General features: G+C 48.5%; 1 protein-coding gene across 4 annotated transcripts in view; it reads left to right on the forward strand.

Annotated features, from left to right (window-relative positions):
• The window catches only part of TXNDC16 (thioredoxin domain containing 16), a 51,731-nt gene that overhangs the window by 4,702 nt on the left and 26,387 nt on the right, over positions 1-20,642 (forward strand). For 2 of the 4 annotated variants that reach the window (XM_030484852.1, XM_030484849.1), the window contains 12 exons: positions 3,052-3,255; positions 4,196-4,278; positions 9,610-9,683; positions 10,343-10,417; positions 10,753-10,874; positions 11,361-11,451; positions 13,272-13,428; positions 14,789-14,955; positions 16,142-16,202; positions 17,566-17,704; positions 18,524-18,670; positions 19,131-19,190. In XM_030484852.1, the coding sequence (XP_030340712.1) occupies positions 3,087-3,255; positions 4,196-4,278; positions 9,610-9,683; positions 10,343-10,417; positions 10,753-10,874; positions 11,361-11,451; positions 13,272-13,428; positions 14,789-14,955; positions 16,142-16,202; positions 17,566-17,704; positions 18,524-18,670; positions 19,131-19,190 (1,345 nt within the window). In that variant the 5' untranslated portion in view covers positions 3,052-3,086. The remainder of the gene's footprint in view (positions 1-3,051; positions 3,256-4,195; positions 4,279-9,609; positions 9,684-10,342; positions 10,418-10,752; positions 10,875-11,360; positions 11,452-13,271; positions 13,429-14,788; positions 14,956-16,141; positions 16,203-17,565; positions 17,705-18,523; positions 18,671-19,130; positions 19,191-20,642) is intronic. The other 2 variants (XM_030484850.1, XM_030484851.1) reach the window with 2 other exon arrangements.

Genomic DNA, 20,642 nt, shown 5'->3' on the forward strand with positions numbered 1-20,642 from the left:
CATTTGACCTGGGCTGGTTCCCACATACCAGCATTGAATTTGGTTTTCCATCCTGCTGTAGGCAAGTCTGTCATTTAATAAACATCACCCCCACACCCCAATCTCTGTCCCCACTGTAAGCCAGAGGAAAAGATGGGAGGGCAAAGGACCAGAAATACCTGGCACTTCCCAAAGCTGCAAAGGAAAGAATGAAGATGAGATGAAAAGAAAAAAATAAATCATGGCTTTCTCAGCTCTGTCTTTGCTCCTTTCTGCTGTTCAGGCCTGATCCAAATACCTCACCTACATGGGAGGGAGCCTGTGGAGGTTGAGCATGCCTGGTTGTCATTAACTCCTTGTTCTTGCAGCCAAGGCAAGAGGGGTTTTGCCTGCTTGTTTTTGAGCATTTGAGTTTGGGCTCATCACAGAGCAGCGATAATAAGCTGACAGCATCTGACAGGGTGTTGGAGGGAATGACAGTCCATGGACATAGGGGTGTTTGTTGACAAAACCAGCTGCAGCTCATGATGCAAAGCAAACCACTTCTACATGGCTTCAATTCTGCCTTTGTGCCTTTGTTGACCAGGGACCAGCCATGCCCCAGCACACCCAGCAGCAGAGACCAATAGCTGAAGAGCAGGCTGCGAAGGAATGTGGGAAATGAAGAGGGAAGAAGATGCACTATTCATCCCATAGTAGTTGTCTGCATGAAGCATTCCTGAGTTCCTTAATCTGAGCAAGAAGAGTTAAACAGTTGTGGCAGGGAGGGTTGCTGGTGAACCCCAGCAGCAGACTTGCATACTTGGTCTTTCCTTGGCTCACAGATTTCCTTGGCTTCTTTCCTAGCCAGCTCTAGGTGGGGACCCAGCATGGAAGGGACTGCCCTGCAGCCTGGTGTGGGTCATGGGTTTTGCTCCCATGTCGCTGATGTCAGAATAACATGAGGCTGGACCGAGCAAGGTGTGACAAGCTGTCACGTTAAGGAGGACTTTACTCCAGTAAGGGGGAAAATTTCACCTCCTCACCCAGAAGTTTGACAGGTTTGTTACTGTCCCAGGAAAGATGAGACCCTGGAGCTGGGTTAACCAGTCAGAGCCCTCTGCAGGTGCTCCACTGGGCAGCACAGTACGTTGGAGGGTGGTTCAACCGTCCTAGTTGGGATTTACAGCAACAGATTGACCCACTGAGTTAAAATTTTTAAGTCAATTTTAAAGACAATTTTTCAGTTTCTGGAAATGCACAGAAAATAGATCTCAGATGAGATTTTTTTGTTATATAATTTTATGATGGCTTAAGATTTGAAGATTGCATTGACAATATAACATACTAACTGTGAGAATAAGTGTGAAAATAAAATATATAAAGCCAGTTAAAAATCGATCATTAAATGCACATAGAGCATTTACCCAATAGGTGACCCTGTGGGGGGAGAAGGCAGGTTCAGCCCACTGACCAATCCCACCAGTTACAACGGAGTCTTCCCTAATTTTTTCCCTCTTAATTTTGTATATTTGTACGATTTAATTAAAATTAGTCACTCCCTGTAACCCTCCCACCATTTACCAATTGGTCAGCTAGTTTGCACAAGGCTGTGTAACTAATTACCTCCCTATACATTCTCAGGGAGTGAATGTAGTGTCAGGGGCCTTTTGACTGCTGGGTGTGATTTTTAGTATTATAATGAGAGTATAATGAGGATAGTTCATCAAAAGGACACCCTAATCATGTTTTGCTGACTCCTGAAACCATATTTTGACAATTGTCCAGGATGTAGCAGACTTCAAGGATAGTCTTTTCTGATTAAAGGTTCGTTAGTCTTGTTTTCCTCAGTCCTGTTTTCCTCAGTTCTGTTTTTCTTAGTCTACCTACACAAGGCCAAAGCCTCTCTGGCTATCAGTTCTCATCATAAATTACTCTTGTTTCTCAGGTCTCCTGACCCTTTAAGAGGCCCTTATGTCTGTCCAGGCTTTTTCATAGTAATACAAGTTTCAATTTCTCAACTGTACACCTATGAAGCTTTAACTAAATATGGCTATGGAGTTTTAACTTCATATTGCTATGGAGTTTGAGTATGTGCCTATGGAGCTGGAGTGGCTGTAGTCATACTTTGTTAATGATTTGTGTGAAATTCTCTCGCTTTACAATAAAAGTATAGCTTCCTTGTTGGTCAGCTGCTAGGTGGTTTATCAGTACGTGGTGTCTTCAGTTCCCACACCTGCAGGGAGTATAGCAGAGCCTGGCCACGGTGCCTTCCCTCTGCTCCACTTTCCATTAAGTTTATCTCAGCATATGCCAAGGTCGCAGGGTTGCCTGGGCAACTATCACTGGGTAGATTCTGTGCATATCGACTGCATTCCATCCTGGAAATAGCAGCTGCATTTTACCCTAAAATTGCCTTAATATCGTAATATAACTTTGAGAATCTGGAGGTGGAGGGATGGTCTCTAATTTCTCACATTATTTCACACAAGCCCAAGGAGTTTGCACAAATCCCTCTCCCATTTGATGTAGCTGAAACCTCGAGCGGCAGAGAGCTGGGGCAGGCACTGAGGGAGGGCTCTTGCACCTCCCCACATCATCTGGCATCGTCTGAAGTGAGCAGTGTGGCCCATCCTTTTGTGAACACCTCGTTCAGTAGCACTTACAATGCCAGTGGCATCCTCAAAGCTTTTTAGCAAGAATTGAGACAGTTTGGGTGGGTTTTCTTTCATATGATGCTGTCACTGTTTTCTGCCTGTACATGTAATTCCTGTTTGATTCAAAAGAAGAAAAAAGGAGGGAAGAAAACCAACCCTAAACTGAAAGCACTGAGAGTCTGTACACTTGCAGATACTGCTCAGAGGAAAGAGAACGGCCTTTGCTGTCATCTTTACAGTTGTTTGGATCACCTGCTGTTCTAGTCACTAATTCATGATGTCCTTGAGATGTTTGTATCACATCTAGAAATTCCAGTCACGCTGCACTTACCTGAACAGACACTCGTATATATGTTTGTGGCTATATATATAACAGATATGGTTTTGTGTGTGTATATACGTAATATTTATTTGTTTGTTTGTTTATTTTTCTCAGTTGTCAGTCTCCCGTGCCTGTAGCTGATAACAGCCATGTCAGCCCAAAAGGACAGATTGTTTTCTTCCTTCTCTTTCCTGCTCTTTTGGGCTTCCTCCATCCCAACGCGTGGAAGTGCGAGGGTGCTGCAGGAGCTGAGCCCCCAGCGGTATTTCAGTGCCTTGCAAGCCGGCAGAGCATCCCTGGCATATTTCAGCCATAATGGTATGTATTTAACAGTATGCATTTATATCAGCCTGGGTTTTCAGCAAAGGCTTGTGTGAAGGTGTGTAAGTAGAACAGTGAAGAGGCAATTCTTGAGATTTTTAAACCTGAAGTGATTTTGAAGAGCTCGTCAAGCTCAGTTGGCAAACCAGTGTTTGCATGGCTCCAAGTGCTCCTGACAGGCAGAGACCTCTTGGGGTGGGATCTTTTCCTGGCTGTGTCCCCAGGCACACTCCTTCAGACCTCTTCATTACTTTTCTGGAGGTACCATGGAAGAGAAGCCCAGCCTTCTAAGGAGTTGTCCCCTCAAAGGGGCCAGGTTTCTCTTCCATGGTACCTCGAGGGAAAGGAGGATTCCTTGCATGCAGGGGAACTAAGTGCTGTCAAGAATTAGAAGAAGATCCTTGGCCTTGCTATTCTTTTTCTGCTCCTTCATGACCGCCGAGTATGGTTTCCCAGAGACATCAGCATGGGCTGAGACACTGACCCAGCTCCCACGTCAGCACTGGGAGGCTGGGTGTGTTAGAAAGGAAGGAGGGGAGACTGCAGGCATTCATGTTGTTGTCTGTAATTAGTTTTGTTTCAATAAATACCTTACTCTTGGAGTAAGAGCAAGACCATATTGTGTCAAGCAGTGTCTCGGTGCATGGCAGGAGGATGCTCTTGACTCTGAGGACTTGAAGCCCAGCACGGCAACACTCATCTGACAAAACCATTCCCAGTCCCCCTGTCTCTCTGAGCCAGATCCCTGCAGGCATCTGTGCTGGCAGTGTGCCATGGCTCCCTGTTTGGTCTGCTGGGATGTCCAAGGGATTTTTGCATGGGGACCGTAGCATGCTGTTACAGTGGCAGAGCACAGACAGTGCTTGCCCTGAAGGTACTCTCATCTGCCTCACCTGTAAGGGGAAGAGATAGAAAACAGGGGTTTTTTGTGTTTCAGTTTCTCCTGGTGCCCAGCCCTTCTTGGAGCAGATTGAGAACTCGGCCGAGGCTCTCCAGGACTATGGCATTTCAGTGGTGAAGGTAAATGGAGATGAGGGGCAGGACAGGCTATTTCTGCAGCTTATTTCTGCAGGATTTCCTGTGGGGAAGACAGAGCCATCTTGGGGGCTGACCCCACAAGAAAGCAGACCAGGGCATCCCATTTCATTCCTTGCCTTGGCCTTATGTCAGCTGCTTGTGAGTTGCATTGCACCTTCTGCCTGTGGGCCACAGGCAGGTTCCCATGTCCCGGAGAGGCTTGCTGTTGTGCCTAAACACCTCAAAGCAGAGGACTGGCAGAGCTGTAGGTCAGGAAGGGGAAGCCTTGAGCTGCTCCTGGCCTCCCGGTTCAATCTCAGTATCATAGACTCATAGAATCATAGAATACTAAGGGTTGGAAAGGACCTTAAGATCATCTAGTTCCAACCCCCCTGCCATGGGCAGGGACACCTTGCCCTAAACCATGTGGTCCAAGGCTCTGTCCATCCTGGCCTTGAACACCACCAGGGATGGAGCATCCACAACCTCCCTGGGCAACCCATTCCAGTGCTTCACCACCCTCACTGTAAAGAACTTCTTCCTTATATCTAATCTAAACTTCCCCTGTTTAAGTTTGAAGCCATTACCCCTTGTCCTACCACTACAGTCCCTACGGAAGAGTCCCTCCCCAGCATCCTTACAGACCCCCTTCAGATACTGGAAGGCTGCTCTGAGGTCTCCACCCAGCCTTCTCTTCTCCAGGCTGAACAGCCCCAACTCTCTCAGCCTGTCTTCATATGGGAGGTGCTCCAGCCCTCTTATCATCCTCGTGGCCCTCCTGTGGACTCGCTCCAACAGTTCCATGTCCTTTTTATGTTGAGGACACCAGAACTGTATGCAGTACTCCAAGTGAGGTCTCACAAGAGCAGAGTAGAGGGGCAGGATCACCTCCTTTGACCTGCTGGTCATGCTTCTTTTGATGCAGCCCAGGACACGGTTGGCTTTCTGGGCTGCAAGCGCACACTGCCGGCTCATGTTAAGCTTCTCGTCAACCAACACCCCCAAGTCCTTTTCTGCAGGGCTGCTCTGAATCTCTTCTCTGCCCAACCTGTAGCAGTGCCTGGGATTGCCCCGACCCAGGTGTAGGACCTTGCACTTGGCTTGGTTAAACTTCATAAGGTTGGCATCGGCCCACCTTACAAGCATGTCAAGGTCCCTCTGGATGGCATCCCTTCCCTCCAGCATATCAACCGAACCACACAGCTTGGTGTCGTCGGCAAACTTGCTGAGGGCGCACTCAATCCCACTGTCCATGTCGCCGACAAAGATGTTGAACAGGACCGGTCCCAACACCGATCCCTGAGGGACACCACTCGTTACAGGTTTCCAACTGGACATTGAGCCATTTACCACAACTCTTTGCGTGCGGCCATCGAGCCAGTTCTTTATCCACCGAGTGGTCCATCTATCAAATTGATGTCTCTCCAATTTAGAGACAAGGATGTCGTGCGGGACAGTGTCAAACGCTTTGCACAAGTCCAGGTAGATGACGTCAACTGCTCTGCCCCTGTCCATCAGTTCCGTGGCTCCATCATAGAAGGCCACCAAATTGGTCAGGCAGGATTTCCCCTTAGTGAAGCCATGTTGGCTGTCACCAACCACCTTGCTGTTTGTCATGTGCCTTAGCATGCCTTCCAGAAGAATCTGCTCCAAGATTTTGCCAGGCACAGACGTGAGACTGACTGGTCTGTAGTTCCCTGGGTCTTCCACCTTCCCCTTCTTGAAAATGGGGGTTATATTACCCTTCTTCCAGTCATCAGGAACTTCACCTGACTGCCAGGATTTTTCAAATATGATGGACAGTGGCTTAGCAACTTCATTCGCCAGCTCCTTCAGGACCCGTGGATGGATTTCATCAGGTCCCATGGACTTGTACAGGTTCTTAGGACAGTCTCGAACCTGATCCTCTCCTACAGTGGGCCTAAGGTCTTCATTCTCACAGTCCCTGCATCTGCTTTCCAAGACTTTCGTGGGGTGGTCAGAGCATTTGCTGGTGAAGACGGAGGCAAAGAAGTCATTAAAAACCTCAGCCTTCTCCAAATCCATGGTAGCCAATTCTCCTGATAGCTTCCGGAGAGGGCCCACATTGTCCCTAGTCTGTCTTTTATTTGCTACGTATCTATAGAATCCTTTCCTGTTATCTTTCACATCCCTTGCAAAACTTAATTCTAGCTGGGCCTTAGCTTTCCTAACCTGGTCCCTAGCTTCCCGGGCAATGCTCCTATATTCTTCCCAGGCCGCCTGTCCTCGCTTCCACCTTCCATAAGCTTCTTTTTTCCCTGTAAGTTTCCTCAGCAGCTCTTTGTCCATCCATGGAGGTCTCCTGGCCCTCCTGCTGTACTTTCTTCTAGTCAGGATGCAACACTCTTGAGCACGTAGCAGGTGATCCTTGAATATCAACCAGCAGTCTTGGGCCCCCCTGCCCTCTAGGACTATATCCCATGAAACCTTACTAAGGAGGTTCCTGAAGAGGCCAAAGTCTGCTTTCTTGAAGTCCAGGGCAGTGAGCTTGCTGCATGCCCTTCTCACTGTCCTGAGGATCTCAAACTCAACCATCTCGTGATCACTACAGCCAAGGCTGCCCTGGAGCGTCACATTTCCAACCAGTCCCTCCCTGTTGGTGAGCACGAGGTCCAGCATGGCACCTCTCCTCGTCGGCTCCTCTATTGCTTGAAAGAGGAAGTTGTCTTCCACACAATCAAGGAACCTCCTGGATTGCTTGTGCCGGGCCGTACCGTCCCTTCAACAGATGTCAGGATGGTTGAAGTCCCCCATGAGGACCAGGGCCTGCGAGAGTGAGGCTGCTCCTATCTGTCTGTAGAGCGCTTCATCCACAGAGTCCTCTTGATCAGGTGGCCTGTAACAGATCCCCTCCGTAATGTCCCCCATTGCTGTTCTTCCTTTGATCCTGACCCACAAACTCTCTGTTACCTCATCACCCGTCCCCAGACAGAGTTCCATACTCTCTAGCCTATCACTGACATAGATAGCAACTCCCCCTCCCCGTCTGCCTGGCCTGTCTTTTCTAAACAGCCTGTAACCTTCCATTCCAACACTCCAGTCATAGGAGCCATCCCACCATGTTTCTGTGATACCAATGACATCATATTCCTGTAGCCTTGCACACATCTCTAATTCCTCTTGCTTGTTCCCCATACTACAGGCGTTTGTATACAGGCACCTTAGCCAAGCTCCAAATGCAGCCAACTCAATGGCTGGGGCAGCTGGAACATCTCTACATTGCTCCAAGCACTTATTACAGGTGCTGGCAACTGACTGGGAGTGTTGGGATGGATCAATGCTCCCCTCCCCCAACACATCTAGTTTAAAGCTTTCTTGACCAGCCTGGCAAGCCTCCTACCAAAACAGCTCTTCCCCTTGTCAGACCAGTTCCACCAGCCTCCAGTAGACCTGGCCTCCCAAATGGAGCCCCATGTTCTAAATAGCCAAACCCCTGACTATGGCACCACCATTCTAACCATTTATTAACCTGCCAAATGCGCCTAGTTTTTTTAAGGTCCTCCCCTTTGTCCTGGAGAATCGATGAAAAAACTATCTGAGCTCCAGAGCCCCTAACCACCTCTCCCAGGGCTCTGTAGTCCTTCTTAATGTTCTCCAGGCTACTGCTATCTATACCTCTAGCACCCACAAGGACCACTAGAAGGGGGTAATAGTCAGCAGGACTTACTAGAGCAGGCAGCCTCTCAGCAACACCCCTGACCCGAGCCCCTGGCAGGCAACACACCTCCCTCAAGACTGGATCAGGCTGGCAGATGGGTGCCTCTGTGCCTTTCAAAGTAGAGTCTCCTACTACTATGACCTGCCGCTTTTTCCTGGAGGCACCAGTAGTGATCCTCTTTACTGGTGCATCAGCAGGATGCTCATTAGGTGTGGTGGGTGCTTTCTCGTTAGCCCCCTGCAGAACTGTGAAGCTGTTCTGGGTGGGGACATCAGATTTAGGAGGAAGCCCCTTGTCGTTAATTGTCCTCTTCCTCCTTTTTTTGTTAGTTTTTCTCGTAACTAATTCCCAGCTTCCTGGGTTGCTGCCCTCCTTCTTTCCTATATGAGCAATGCTGGACGTTTGCAGCCCCTGTATAGATCTTTTCGCTCACCAACAGCCTCCCGCAGCTCAGCCCCTGCTGCAAGAGGACCTCCACCAGGGCGCACCGAGTGCAGCCCTGCCCCCTGTGCACCCTCGCCTCCAGAGACCAGTCGAGGCACTTTCTACACTCCGAGGTCTGCGCCGCAGCCTCCCCTCTCATCGGCTCTGTCTGGGTGCCTACGCTGGCCACCGCCGGGGCAGAGCTCCCAGAGCGGGCCCTGCTCCTGAGGCGAGTGCTCACCATCCCGCTCGCCCTGCCTGCGCCAACTGCCGCGCTCCTGGTCGCTCGCGGTCCCTGGGATGGGTTTTTCCCCACTGAGGGCTGGTGCCGTCACTCCTGGCGCCGCCCCCTGTGAGTCAGCTGCTCGCGTCAGCTGCGCTGCCGGCTCCTGGGCAAGTCCTGTCGAGGACTTGAGGCTCCCTCGGTCGCTCTTGCCGCTCCGAACTGAGGCTCCTGGACGCTGTGCTTCCCCCCGCTCCGGTGTTAAAGGCGTCCTCTCTGGAGATACTCACCTCGACAATTCAACTCAGTAGATGAACCTGTGCACTTTGAGTTGCATTCCTGGGTTTAGGGGACATTTGTCCTGCAGATTGGTCTTTTTCATGGGCACCCCACATAGGAAGCTTAGCTGGCTGAACTAATCTGGCCTCCCAGAAGCTGCATGGGTGTATGGAGTTGCTTGGTCATTGCTGTGTACCCATGGGCATGGCACGAAGAAGAATAGAATCCCCAGCATGCTGCACAGGAGGGCATCAGCCCACTTGTCTCACTCTGGTGGAACTTGCCCAACTCCTTCCATAGCTCCCTCCTGCCAGCTCAAACTGCAAAGAATGATGGATAGGGTCACTTCAATTCAGTGCAATAAATATTTCATATAAAGGGGTTTTTAGCTGAAGCTTTTTGCAGATTTAGGTAAGGGAATTACAAATTCAGGCAAGTGTAATTAGATTATCAGAAGTGCTTGTATATATGTCAGCAGTCTGTCACTTTGAATATGTTGGGCAGATCATAATATCTCTTGATCCTGTGTGACCCAAATCAAGGCAGGCTGAGCTGAAGAATTGAAATGCAAACTCCGATACCTATCTCTGGACTTCATTTTATTGTATTTTCTCTCCTAGTAGGTTTGGAAAGGCTGTATTTACATTCCTGAATGGAAAGAAAAACTAGTGCTGTGTGTTTGTGGTCATTTGTGGAGCTGAATGTCTAATTACATGCTTTCAATGTCTAGGTTAATTGTCCCAAAGAGGGTGTCTCAAGATACTGTGGAAAAGAAAATGCATTAAGGAAAGCCTACCTGTTCAGGTGAGGGGGACTTTCTGGGCACGGTACTGTGATTGTTTTCCAGTGCAAGTGTTTGAAGGAAATGCTGTCCATGATGTCTGAAGAGGATGTCTGTAGAGGAGGAGAGGAGCCATGAGGACAGCAGTGACATCAACTTTCTTGCAGCCTCCAACCACCAGGTCCTCCTGGTGTTACACTCAGACCACCAGGAGTTACACTCAGACCACTAGGTTTTGGGTCTCGTCCTAGAAAGAAACAGTCCTTGTTGCTCTTCCTGTCTGTATAGTTAGCTCATCTGCCCTGGCCGTGAAGGGTTAGCTCTTAGTCTCCATGTGTTGTCAGCTGGAAGCTTCTCCATGTATCAGCTCAGTTCTCATCAACTGTTGTACATGACCCACGGGGACTTTTCCTCTAGTGGTGAGGGCTTATAGGGTGGTGCTTGGTATATAGAGACCTTCTGTCAGTCTGTGCTTCTCATCAAGAGGCCCCAGAAGCCGAGTGAAACAGCAGTGGCAGAGGTGACTGCTAAAACAGCCTAATCCTACCAAATCCTCAAATTCAATCCTGACATTTTCCTTCCAGCAGACACCTGAAAGTATTCAGCAGAGTGAAAATTAAATTAGTATGTGTAGCTAATCTTTCACAGTTGCTTTGGTGATACTCTTTTTTTCCCTCCATAGAGGTAACGTGCTGATCAGAGAGTTCCCCACGGATGCCTTGTTTGATGTGAACTCCATTGTTGCTAACGTTTTGTTGTAAGTACAGATCAGATGCATCCCTGTGAAATCCTTTACTTTCCATTTTCATTTGTTGATACCAAGTTTTGCATAAATACAAACCCCGTGTATTCCAGAGGCAGCTCTCAGCCAAGCAGAAAGCTACTTGTCTCTTTGGTATGGTTTGACCTTGTTAAATTTTTGCCCTTGAGATGACTCACCAGCACACATCTGGGCAGCTATATTGGGCTGTGAATCTTCAATCTGCCAGCAATAAGCTGGAATTTTACCTTGTTTTCCCCATCACAGTTATGTGGCTGCAAATTTGCTCTTTAAAGAAAATAGTTGCTAATGAGGTTTTTTTCACTCCTCAGTGCCTTGCTCTTTAATGAAGTTAAATACGTTGAAACACTGGCAGATCTTCAGAACATTGAAAATGCCTTGAAAGGGAAGTCGAACATGGTCTTTGCATATGTACCAGCTACTGGGACAGCAGGTATTAACACTGATTTTTTTATCTTTGCTCTCCTCCCAGAGTGTTTTTTACTAAGGTGTAAAGGAGCTGGGTTTCTGAACAAAAATCCTGCAAATGGAATATCAAGGAAACCTGAAAGAGCCACCCACACAAGTTCTCCACTTCTGTATGTCTTGCCGTGTTTCCAAAGGGATCAGTTGCACCAGAAAAGTTTTGCTGGGAGCATAACTTTCAGATACAGGCTTGAGAGGGAAAGGAAGCCAGCGGCTGCTGTCTTGTAAAATGAATAAACCCATAGGCAGATTCACATACACCATCTGTGTTTACTGGGGATCAGCACATGGGTCCAGCTCCAGTTACTCAGTTACCTGTATAGTGTGTCTTCAGACAGCTGTGTCTTTTTACCCAGTTTCTGAAAGCTTGGACATTGGTACTTACAACTGGGAAAGATGAAGATGGAGATCTGAAGGGAGCTGAGATGAGTTCATCTTGCCTTTCTCTTTCTAGAGCACAGAGCCGTGATGGAGGCAGCTTTTGTCTATGGGACTGTCCACCAGTTTGTTTTGACAACTGAGGCAACGCTGTTGAAAGACACTAGGTATGTCCAGATGCACCCTCCAGGTAGAGCTGCTTCCCTGCACTGTTTGCTCTACTCTTGGTTTCTCAGATTTCCAGGTCAAATCTGGTATTGGGATGTTATGCGAAGGCTGCACAGTCAGATCTATTTTGCTTTTCCAAAACCAGCTGCTGCTTGTGTTCCTGGATTTGGACTAGCCATGCCATTTGTGACTGCCCATTGATTTTATAGAAGAGCTGACTGTCTCCTTTCCATGGTCAAACCTCAGGGTTTTCAGGAAGGCTGATACATGTATCCTTCTGTTTTGATGGTCAAGTCTGGCCAGCTGAGAAGGCTAAAAACTGCTGCAGTGGGTCGGAGCAAAGCCCACCCAGTTCCATATCTTGCCTCTGCAGTGGCCGTAGGTGCTTCCCAAGGGGTATGAGGAAATTGTAGAATCATTAAATAGATTGTGTTGGAAGGGTCCTTAAAGCTCATCCAGTTCCAACCCCCTGCCACAGCCAAGGACACCTTCCATTAGACCAGGTTGCTCCAAGCCCCTGTGTCCAACCTGGCCTTGAACACTGCCAAGGATGGGGCAGCCACAGCTTCTCTGGGCCCCCTGTGCCAGCGCCTCACCACCCTCAAAGTAAAGATTTTCTTCCTAATATCTAATCTACATCTACCCTTTTTCATTGTGGATGAAATGGATGTGTATTGCCTACAGCCTCCTGCCTTCTGGCAGTCAGAGGTTTCAGGACTCTCAGAGGTGGGAGCTGAACCTGTATACGGTGTTAACTGCCACCAGATTTTTTTAGACACATTTTTACTTTTTACCTCAGTAACTTTTGGCAGCAGTGAGTTCTGCAGCTGCATGAGACACTGCTCATGTATTCGGGAATTCCCACCCAATGTCTTCACTGGACCTAGCCAGCTCAGGCCATCCACTTCCCATGCGGGACCTGCGTTAAAAGTGCTTCTGATGTGACCTACTGCAGTCAGAAAACTGAGAGGGAGGAAGGTGGAAATATCACATAGCATGTGATATCTTCAGCAAAGCATTTATATAGCAATTTGCCTGCTCTCATAGGTGACACCAGGGCAGGCACCGAAGTGGTCCTTCCCCGCGGTGGCATCCTGTCCTTGCAGGATCATCAGGGACAGCATTTTGTGGCTGCCACTAGATGGCACGCTTGTCATTTGGACAGGAATTAACTTCATTCTTCATGAAGCAAAGAAGACACCAGCAGGCCATCCCTTTAGCTGATGAAATGGTGGTAGTTTCACCAGTGTGAATAGCTTTCAGACAACTGGGGCAGCAGGCTTTGAGATTTTAATACTACAGTCTACTCTTCCAACCAAAAATCCCTTTACAAAGAAGCTTATCCCAGTTTTAGAGGTGGGGAATGGGTGCCGTAGGAAAAGGAATGTGACTTCGCAAAGTTAACCCACAGACCAACACCAGAATATTCCCTATGTGTCATTAGTGAGGTAAAGGACATGAGAAAAATATGTAGACTTCAGTTGTCCTCCTTCTGCCAGGGTCTCCATTGCAGTGGCATGAGAAAAGCTTGATTTGTGTCCATCTCAAGCTGGGCCAAGTGTTCTGGGATCGGAACCATTTATACCTGGTGAGCCAGGGTCTTCATTAGATGTTCAGCACAATTACAAAAGGCACCTGGACACAGTTGTACCTGTCAGTAGTAGGGCTCTTGAAGAGGTCCCACAAGCCTGCCAAACCCTAAACTTGACGATCATCTGCCCTATAAAACGTGCCAGCAAACATGGTCATTCTGTCAGAGCATTTTAAAACCCTGTGGTGGATGCCTAGCTCAGCATGGATTTTGCTTTCTCTCTCGCAGCAGTGATGAGCCTGATGTGTCATCTGCCTGGCTGTTGTTCTGCCACTGCCAGCGGGCAACAGACCTGGTGCAGCCCTGCAGGAGGACAGCCATGGAGCAAGCTCTGACAATGCTCAACATCCACAGGCACCTCAAGCTCATGGGGGCTCCGCTGGTGGTATGACTGGGAAAGAGGAGCCACTTGGGCTGTGGGCATGAGGAAAGCTGGGATAGATGTGAGGATGAGGGAGGTATGAGCAGAGGGCAAGGCTGAGTGTGAGAATTTGCACGTCCCCCTGAAGTTAATAGCAAAGCTCCCAGGCTGAGTCCAAGCAAGGAACAGGCATGGGGCTGGATAGGACCAACACTCCATTGCACTGCTCAGCTTGCTTAGATCTTTCCAGAGACCCCTGTCACCGGTGTGTGCTCCTCTAGTTGTCTGTAAGCACCATGAGTGGGAATGGGTTGGAGGTGCCTTGGACTTTGCTGGAATGGAATGGAACAGAACAGAACAGAACAGAATAAGATAGAACAGAATATTTCAGTTGGAAGGGACCTACAATGATCATCTAGAACCACTGCCTCACCACTTCAGGGCTGGCCAAAGTGTGTTATTTAGGGCATTGTCCAGATGCCTCTTAAGCACTGGCAGGCTTGGTGCATTGACTGCCTCTCCAGGAGGCTTATTCCAGTTTTTGACCACCCTCTCAGTAAAGAAATGCTTTCTAATGTCCACTCTAAACCACCCCTGGTGCAGCTTTGAACCACTCCCACATATCCTATCCCTGGATACAAGAAAGAAGAGATCAGCACCTCCTTCTCCACATCCCCTTCTCAGGAAACTGTAGAGAGCAATGAGGTTGCCCCTCAGCCTCCTTCTCTCCAAACTAGACAAACCCAAAGCACTTAGCCACTCCTCTAGGCTCCCCACAGGAGGCTCAGCACCCTGGGGAGCTCTATATCAGTCTCTCATGCCTTGCTGAGCACAAGGGACAGGAGGCTCCCTCCTATCTCCTGTTCCCATGGGGCAGTGAGCTTCAGCAGGCCTCCAGTTCCCACAGTGACATCTTTGCCTAGCCAAAAAGAAGAGTAGGTGAGCTAGGAAGTGCCTTTTTCAGCCAGCCTCTTGGCTAGGCCCATAGAGGGAAGGCGCTTCATGAAGCAGCATGTCCAAGGCAGGAAGGGAGAGGATGCCAGCTCTTGCATGTTGCAGCTGGGGTTTTCAGACTGCCCCGGGGAATGGATGCCAGGTAAATAAAAAATAATGGAGATTTGACATCTGTAATTGCTAAGTCACAAAGAACATGCATAATAAAACCCAGGTTTTTAACAGGGAGGGTCACGACAGGTTGGAACAGTTTAACTGGAGTTGTGTGGGTTCTGCTGCAATGGATATGCTAGAATCAGGGTTGAAGGGTTTTTCTCAAGGTTGTCATTTCTGTGGCTGGGGAACATATGGTGGCTTGGGCTGTGCAGAAGAACTGAGGTATCTTCAGTGGTGTGGAGATGTGCTGCAGTGTAACATGTCTCTTCTCCAGACAGAGGTTGCTGAGGACCCAGAGAAGGTTTCCACCGTTCATTTACAGCTTGGGCTACCACTTGTGTTCATCCTCAGCCAGAAAGAGACCTATGAGGCTGACAGGAGGACAGCAGAGTTTGTGGCCTGGCAGCTCTTGGGGAAAGCAGGGGTTGCCCTTTTGTCCAGGTATTTGCTCACAAGCGTTTTGGGGATCTCCTTGCTTATTGTGGTGCTTCAGAGCTCGGTTACCCCACCACCAGGATGATAGTCAGTTATTCACATTTGGATGAGAGGCAGTAAAACTAGGTGTACTGAGTTTGCATGATTTGTGATAGAGTGGGTTGGTGGGCACCTGGTGCCCAGGCAAGGTCAACCCACCACACTAGGCTATATCCTGCAAGAAGATGTCACATGTAAGGCCTGGTCCAAAATCAGTTTAATTTGGTTTCAGATGGGCTGGAAGTGTAAAAATGTTTGAGTCTCTTGCTGATTTAGAAGTGGAGAACAATCAGACTGAGAGAGATTTTGGAAAGGAAACTTAGCACTGATGGAAGGCTTGTATCTTGCCCTCAAATTAAGGGCAGAAGGGATCCAGTAAAGAAGGTGGACTGCGAGTGCTGGGTGCTGGAATGCAATGGGCATCTCCGCTCAGCGATGCCTCCTCAGTCAATGAGGGCCCTCAGAGTTAGACCAGCACATGTATCTCCTGTCCTCCTGGGGAACAAGCTTGTGGCTAGCCTTGGGGCAGTAGTGCTGTGCAGGGCTGGCTTCCTCTGCAGTTGGTCACCAGTTGCTTATCTCTGCTCCATGGGCTCAGGAGCAGCCTGCACACACAAGACTGGCTTGTATTTGCGGATGCTTCCATGGTGTCTTGCCAAAGGAAGTGTGCAGTCCCTGAAGGCATGGTTGCACAGCCTTTGGGTCTGTCTGCTGGCAGCTGTGCAAATGGGAGGAGATGGAGGAAGATGGGTGTGGGCTCTCTTATTGCAGCTTTCTGCCACAGTGGTACCCTCCCTGTATGGAGGCATTTCTTGGCTGCGTTTAGGCATGAGCTGATGTCCACCAGCAGAGCAGCTGCACTGGGATGTGGTCACCAGTGTGTGAGCAAAGACCCAAATCACAGAAAGGAAATCCAAGCTCCTTGCGAAATAGGCATGTTATGCAGTGCAGTCCCACCAGGTGGTCACTTGGAGCCTATTTCTCCACCACTGACATTGATTCTGGGTTCCTGCAAGTTCTTGGGGCAGCCTGAACCATAACTCTGTGAGCATGTGGTGCTGCTGAGGAAGGTGGGCTTGCCAGCCAGGGAGGCTGAGTGGAGGGGGTGACCTTGAATGTCACACCATCTAATATTCACTTTGTATTTTGGAAGGGACCTTGTAGGTTTGAATGTTCTGCGCCGGTCAAACATTGCGCTCAAGACACCAGATGAGGTCAGATGCTGGATTTCTTTATTGTACAGCTCCTATTTCCCTGTCTGGGCATGGTGCTCTTGAGAGGTTTTGTGGTGTTGCTCAGCTCCGTTGTTACTTGACAGCCTTCCCAGAAACTCAAGGGGAAGTGTCTTTCCCTAGATGCACACATGTATTTGGAACTGCCTGAGTTTGGTACTGCAGAGCAATTGCACCTGCTGGTAAAGATAGAATACTGAGTTTACTTTGGTCTCAAAACATAGGGTGACATCTCCATTACACTTTAAGGCAACACAAGTTTGCGAACTACCTAATATAGTAGTCCAAGTGCAAATTCCTTTAGACTTCTAAAGGGTCTTGCCCCATTAGCAAAGGCATTCAAAGGATGGGAGAGGAAATGCATGAAACTGAGTGAAAACAACCAAATGTCTGTGCTGGACTGATGTAACTGAATGCCTCTGGCAATGATCTGGGAAAAGGGCAGGGTGTAAGTTAAATGAGGTTGATCAAGATGAGCTAAACTCTGGAGGGATCTGACCCAGCTTGTGAGGCCAGATGGAATTCAGTGCTGATAAATGCCAGGGAGCACACGTTGCCCCAGATTGCCTGAACTGTCACACTTGTGATTGCAAAGATACAGGATCAGACCTGAACCTGAGCATCCCCTGAGGGCTTCCCATGCCCTGGTGAGAGATGTGCATGCTGTGTTTCTCCTCTTAGAGCCAATGGGAGGTGCCAGCAGTTTGTCGTTTCTCTCAGTTCACTACAAAATTCATTTTCTCTGAAGTGCCTTTTGCTGAGACAGTGGCAGAACTGATTTTAAGCTGACAAGGTCTCATTTCTGAGAAATACATTTTGCTGTTTTCTTTCCATGGGTTGGCAGCCCCTGTACACTTGAGAGCACTCTGTTTTGTTGAGCTCCATGAGATAAATGACTTTTTGTGCCAGTTTCCCAGGCTGAGGTGGGCTGCTCTGACCCAGCCTGACTCTAGAGTGGGGACAGCTGAGTGGACCCTGTACCTCCCTGCTCTCCTTCACTGTTTGGCCACTGAGCTTTTTCTTGCAGAGGTGGATCTAAGTTTAAGATGATTGGAGGTGGAGCAAGTGTTCACTTTCACCTCTCCAGGCACAGGATCCCACATAGCCACAAGCACTTCCTTGCAAGGAAACATCAGTCTGGAGTGAGAAAAACTCATGCACAGGTGAAATTGGACAAAAGAATCACACCCCAGGTCCTCCCCTGTTTAGCATCTTATAGGAATCTGTAAATACCCTCCAAAAAAGGAGTTGGGTGATGGTGCCCCATCAGCCTTGAGTTTGGTATGTGAACAGAATAGGCAGAGGGTGATGTTTTGCTCCCACTGATTTATTCTGTTTTCTTTAGGAAGTGCCAATCAAATACTTGCTCTTGGAAGACACTGATGAAGTTATAACCCTGGTGGAAGATAAGAACAAGGTCAAACAAATCCAGGAGGATGAGGAGGAAGAGGAAGATGAGGATGAAAAAGAGAATAACAATCAAGGTGTGCAACTGAACAATGAAAAGCTGATTGTCATGAGATAGTACATGCATCAGCATCTGTTAGAGACATGCAGGCATATGTAAAAGAATTAGAGAAAACTTCTGCAAATCCAAGGCAAACCGTCACAGTCACATCATGGTTGTACAAGTGGCTCTTTCATTCTCTGCAGATCACTGGAGTTTTGTGACAGACATGTATAATTTTTAGAGGAAACACCAGGGAGAAAAATCAGCAGCTGTTAGAGGAACAGTTGCAAAAGTGCTGCATGAGGGACAGGGGTGCTTCTGCTTGAATACATCCAGCTTTAGAGGCATGAGGCGTTTAAAGTGCGCCCAGCACTCTCTTCTTTTCAATCATCAGAAGAGCTTCAGAATTATCAGTCCCTTTGGAAAGGTTTGAGACATGTTTTTTGTAAGCTGTTCCAGGCTTGCCTTCCCCAGAGAGAAAACACTGGCCCCTGCAGCACGTCCTTGAAAATGCATTCCGTAGAAATGTTTTCTGTAGAAAAATGGTTTTGTTTTAGAAAAAAAGTGGCACACGATCCTAAAGGAGCCAACACGCTGAAAGAATAGTGCTCAAATCACAGGGCACAACTGGTGGGAGATGGCATGAGTGCCTTTTGATGAGTTTGTATGCGTGCCTGTGCCTCCACTCCCCTAATGTAATGAGACAGTTACTTACCCTTTGCTGACAGTCACCATGTCCTTGCTGAGAGGGGCTGTCTTAGGAAAACACGTTGCTGGGGTGGCACAGGGGGCTGCAGTTCCCTCTGTCCTGCACACGTACCTGTGTTCATGCACAGCTGTGGGTCCCTTGCAGACATCCAGGATGATGAGGTGGTGGAAGCAGTTTCCAGGGACAAGAAGCGAGAGCTGCCCCTGGAACAGATCTGTGTCCTGACAGAGGAGACCTTCCACTCTGCTCTCTTGGAGACAGCCTGGACAGTGGTGCTGTTTTATGCCAGCTGTGAGTATGAGGTGTGGCCTGGTGTCCTTTCTCTGAGATTGTGCTGCTCACTGTGCTTTCCATACTATGGTAATCCTGTAGACAAGTTTAAATGGTACGTGCTGCATCCAGCCCCACAGGCCTTCCCACTGAGCAACCAGATTAAATCAGTTCTTCTCATTGACTGATAATGTGTGAAGACAGTATATCTCAGTATAGAAGTTATCAATGTTCATAGGTTTTTAACCTTCATTTTACAGGGATCAAGTGTAGGACAAGAGGGGATATTGTGGTATATAGCCTAGACAACCTGATTGCTGTGCAGAAGCATAAAATCCGATTTTCCTTATTTCTTTGAAGTCTTTCAGAGCTTGAAGCACCTTAGGATGCAGAGAATTGTAACGTGACATTGTCAGAGAGCAAGATAGGGCTGGCCTGTCACCTGTATGTCCTTCAGAGCTGTGTCTCTCCTGTGTTTCAGGGGAGGCAGTGTCCCTGGCAGTGCTGAGGTCTTACGCAGAGGTGGCCAATCACCTGGAAGGTAAGGTGCCACAGGTCTGAGTGCTTTACAGCTGGCATACACCTGCCCTGGTAGCAGGAACCGGAAGACTGGAAGGATATTGATGGTACCTCTCTTTCTCACCCAGAATATACTCATTTTTTCCTCTCAAACTCTTAAGGAAGACATATCCACATCAGGTTGCTTAGGAAGAGTCCTTTGTTTCTTATTTAGGAATCTTTGTGGTTCATTGTGCCTCTATAAACTCATGGGACTTGGAATGCAGCCTTCTGCAGTCGCCTTATGTTGTTGGTGTAAATTGGCATACACCAGCTGCCCAACTGCCTTGCAGCTGAGATGGTGATCTTGGTGGGCACAGTGACAGTGTGATGGATGATGGTGATGCTGGTGGGCACAATGGCTGCGGGATGAATGCCCGAGCATGGGGAGGACCAGGGCAGTGCAGCTGTGGCCTGTACAGACAAAGGGGGTGGACTACCTCGTGCACAGCAAACTAGCGTGCTGGGTGGCAGATCAGATCTTCTGTCCTTGGAAGTACTTGATCTGGAAAGGAGCAGTAACTGGCCCTGGTTTTGGTGGAAAGTGTGACAGACAGGTGTGAACAGGCCCAGATCCACTGGGGCAGGATGGTCTCGGGAAGAATTTACAATGGTGATGCCTTCAGGGCATGGAGACTGGCTTAATTACATGGGAATTATCATAGACAGCCACAGAACTCCATAAATAACACGCAACGGCAAGATTCAGCAACACTTAAAGACAGCACACATAGAGTAGTCTGGTAGTAAAGCCAGGTGGGAGTGATTCTTCAGGAGCCTCTGAGCAGTTTCTGAGCAGTGTAAGCCTCAGTTCAGCTTCATTCAAGTCTTCAGCTCAATCCCTCTTTATGGTTAATGGGGAGAGGCGGGTTCTTCTTCGCATTCATCATCCTTACATGGGCTAAAATCTCTTCCAGAGGTGCCTCTTTCTTCCCCTGGCTGCAGAGGACATTAAGGTGGCTTCATCCCAAGCTCGTTGCAGCACAGTGGGGAAGTCATATGGATCTGGATGAGAGATGTTTTGGCACCCCTGTAGGTGGCTGGTGCCTTCTGTTTTTTTTCTTCACTAAGGCTCATTCCTCCTAGTGATGGCACTCCCCAGGAACCTGGCACCATGTTCTGCAGAGTGCAAGCAGGACTGAGGCTGAGCTCTCAGCAGTGGGGACACGTATATAGTCTGCAGAGGACCCAGACAGCTTTCTGGGAAGCAGATGCAGTAGGAGTTGCTTGCAAGAAACCGTCCTGGGAACACTGCAGACAGTGCTGTGATTTGAATGAAAGTGGTTCTGCATTCATAGTTTGCATGAAGGGAAGGTCACCAGCAGCTTTGATCTGGACTGAAATCCAAGGAATAAACAGGAAAGCTCAGGGAGAGTTGTTGTTGTTAGAAATGTTATGGTTGTTGATGGTTTGGGGTTTCTTTTAGAGTCTCCAG

This window comes from Strigops habroptila, chromosome 4 (assembly GCF_004027225.2).
Source record: "Strigops habroptila isolate Jane chromosome 4, bStrHab1.2.pri, whole genome shotgun sequence".
NCBI lineage: Eukaryota > Metazoa > Chordata > Aves > Psittaciformes > Psittacidae > Strigops > Strigops habroptila.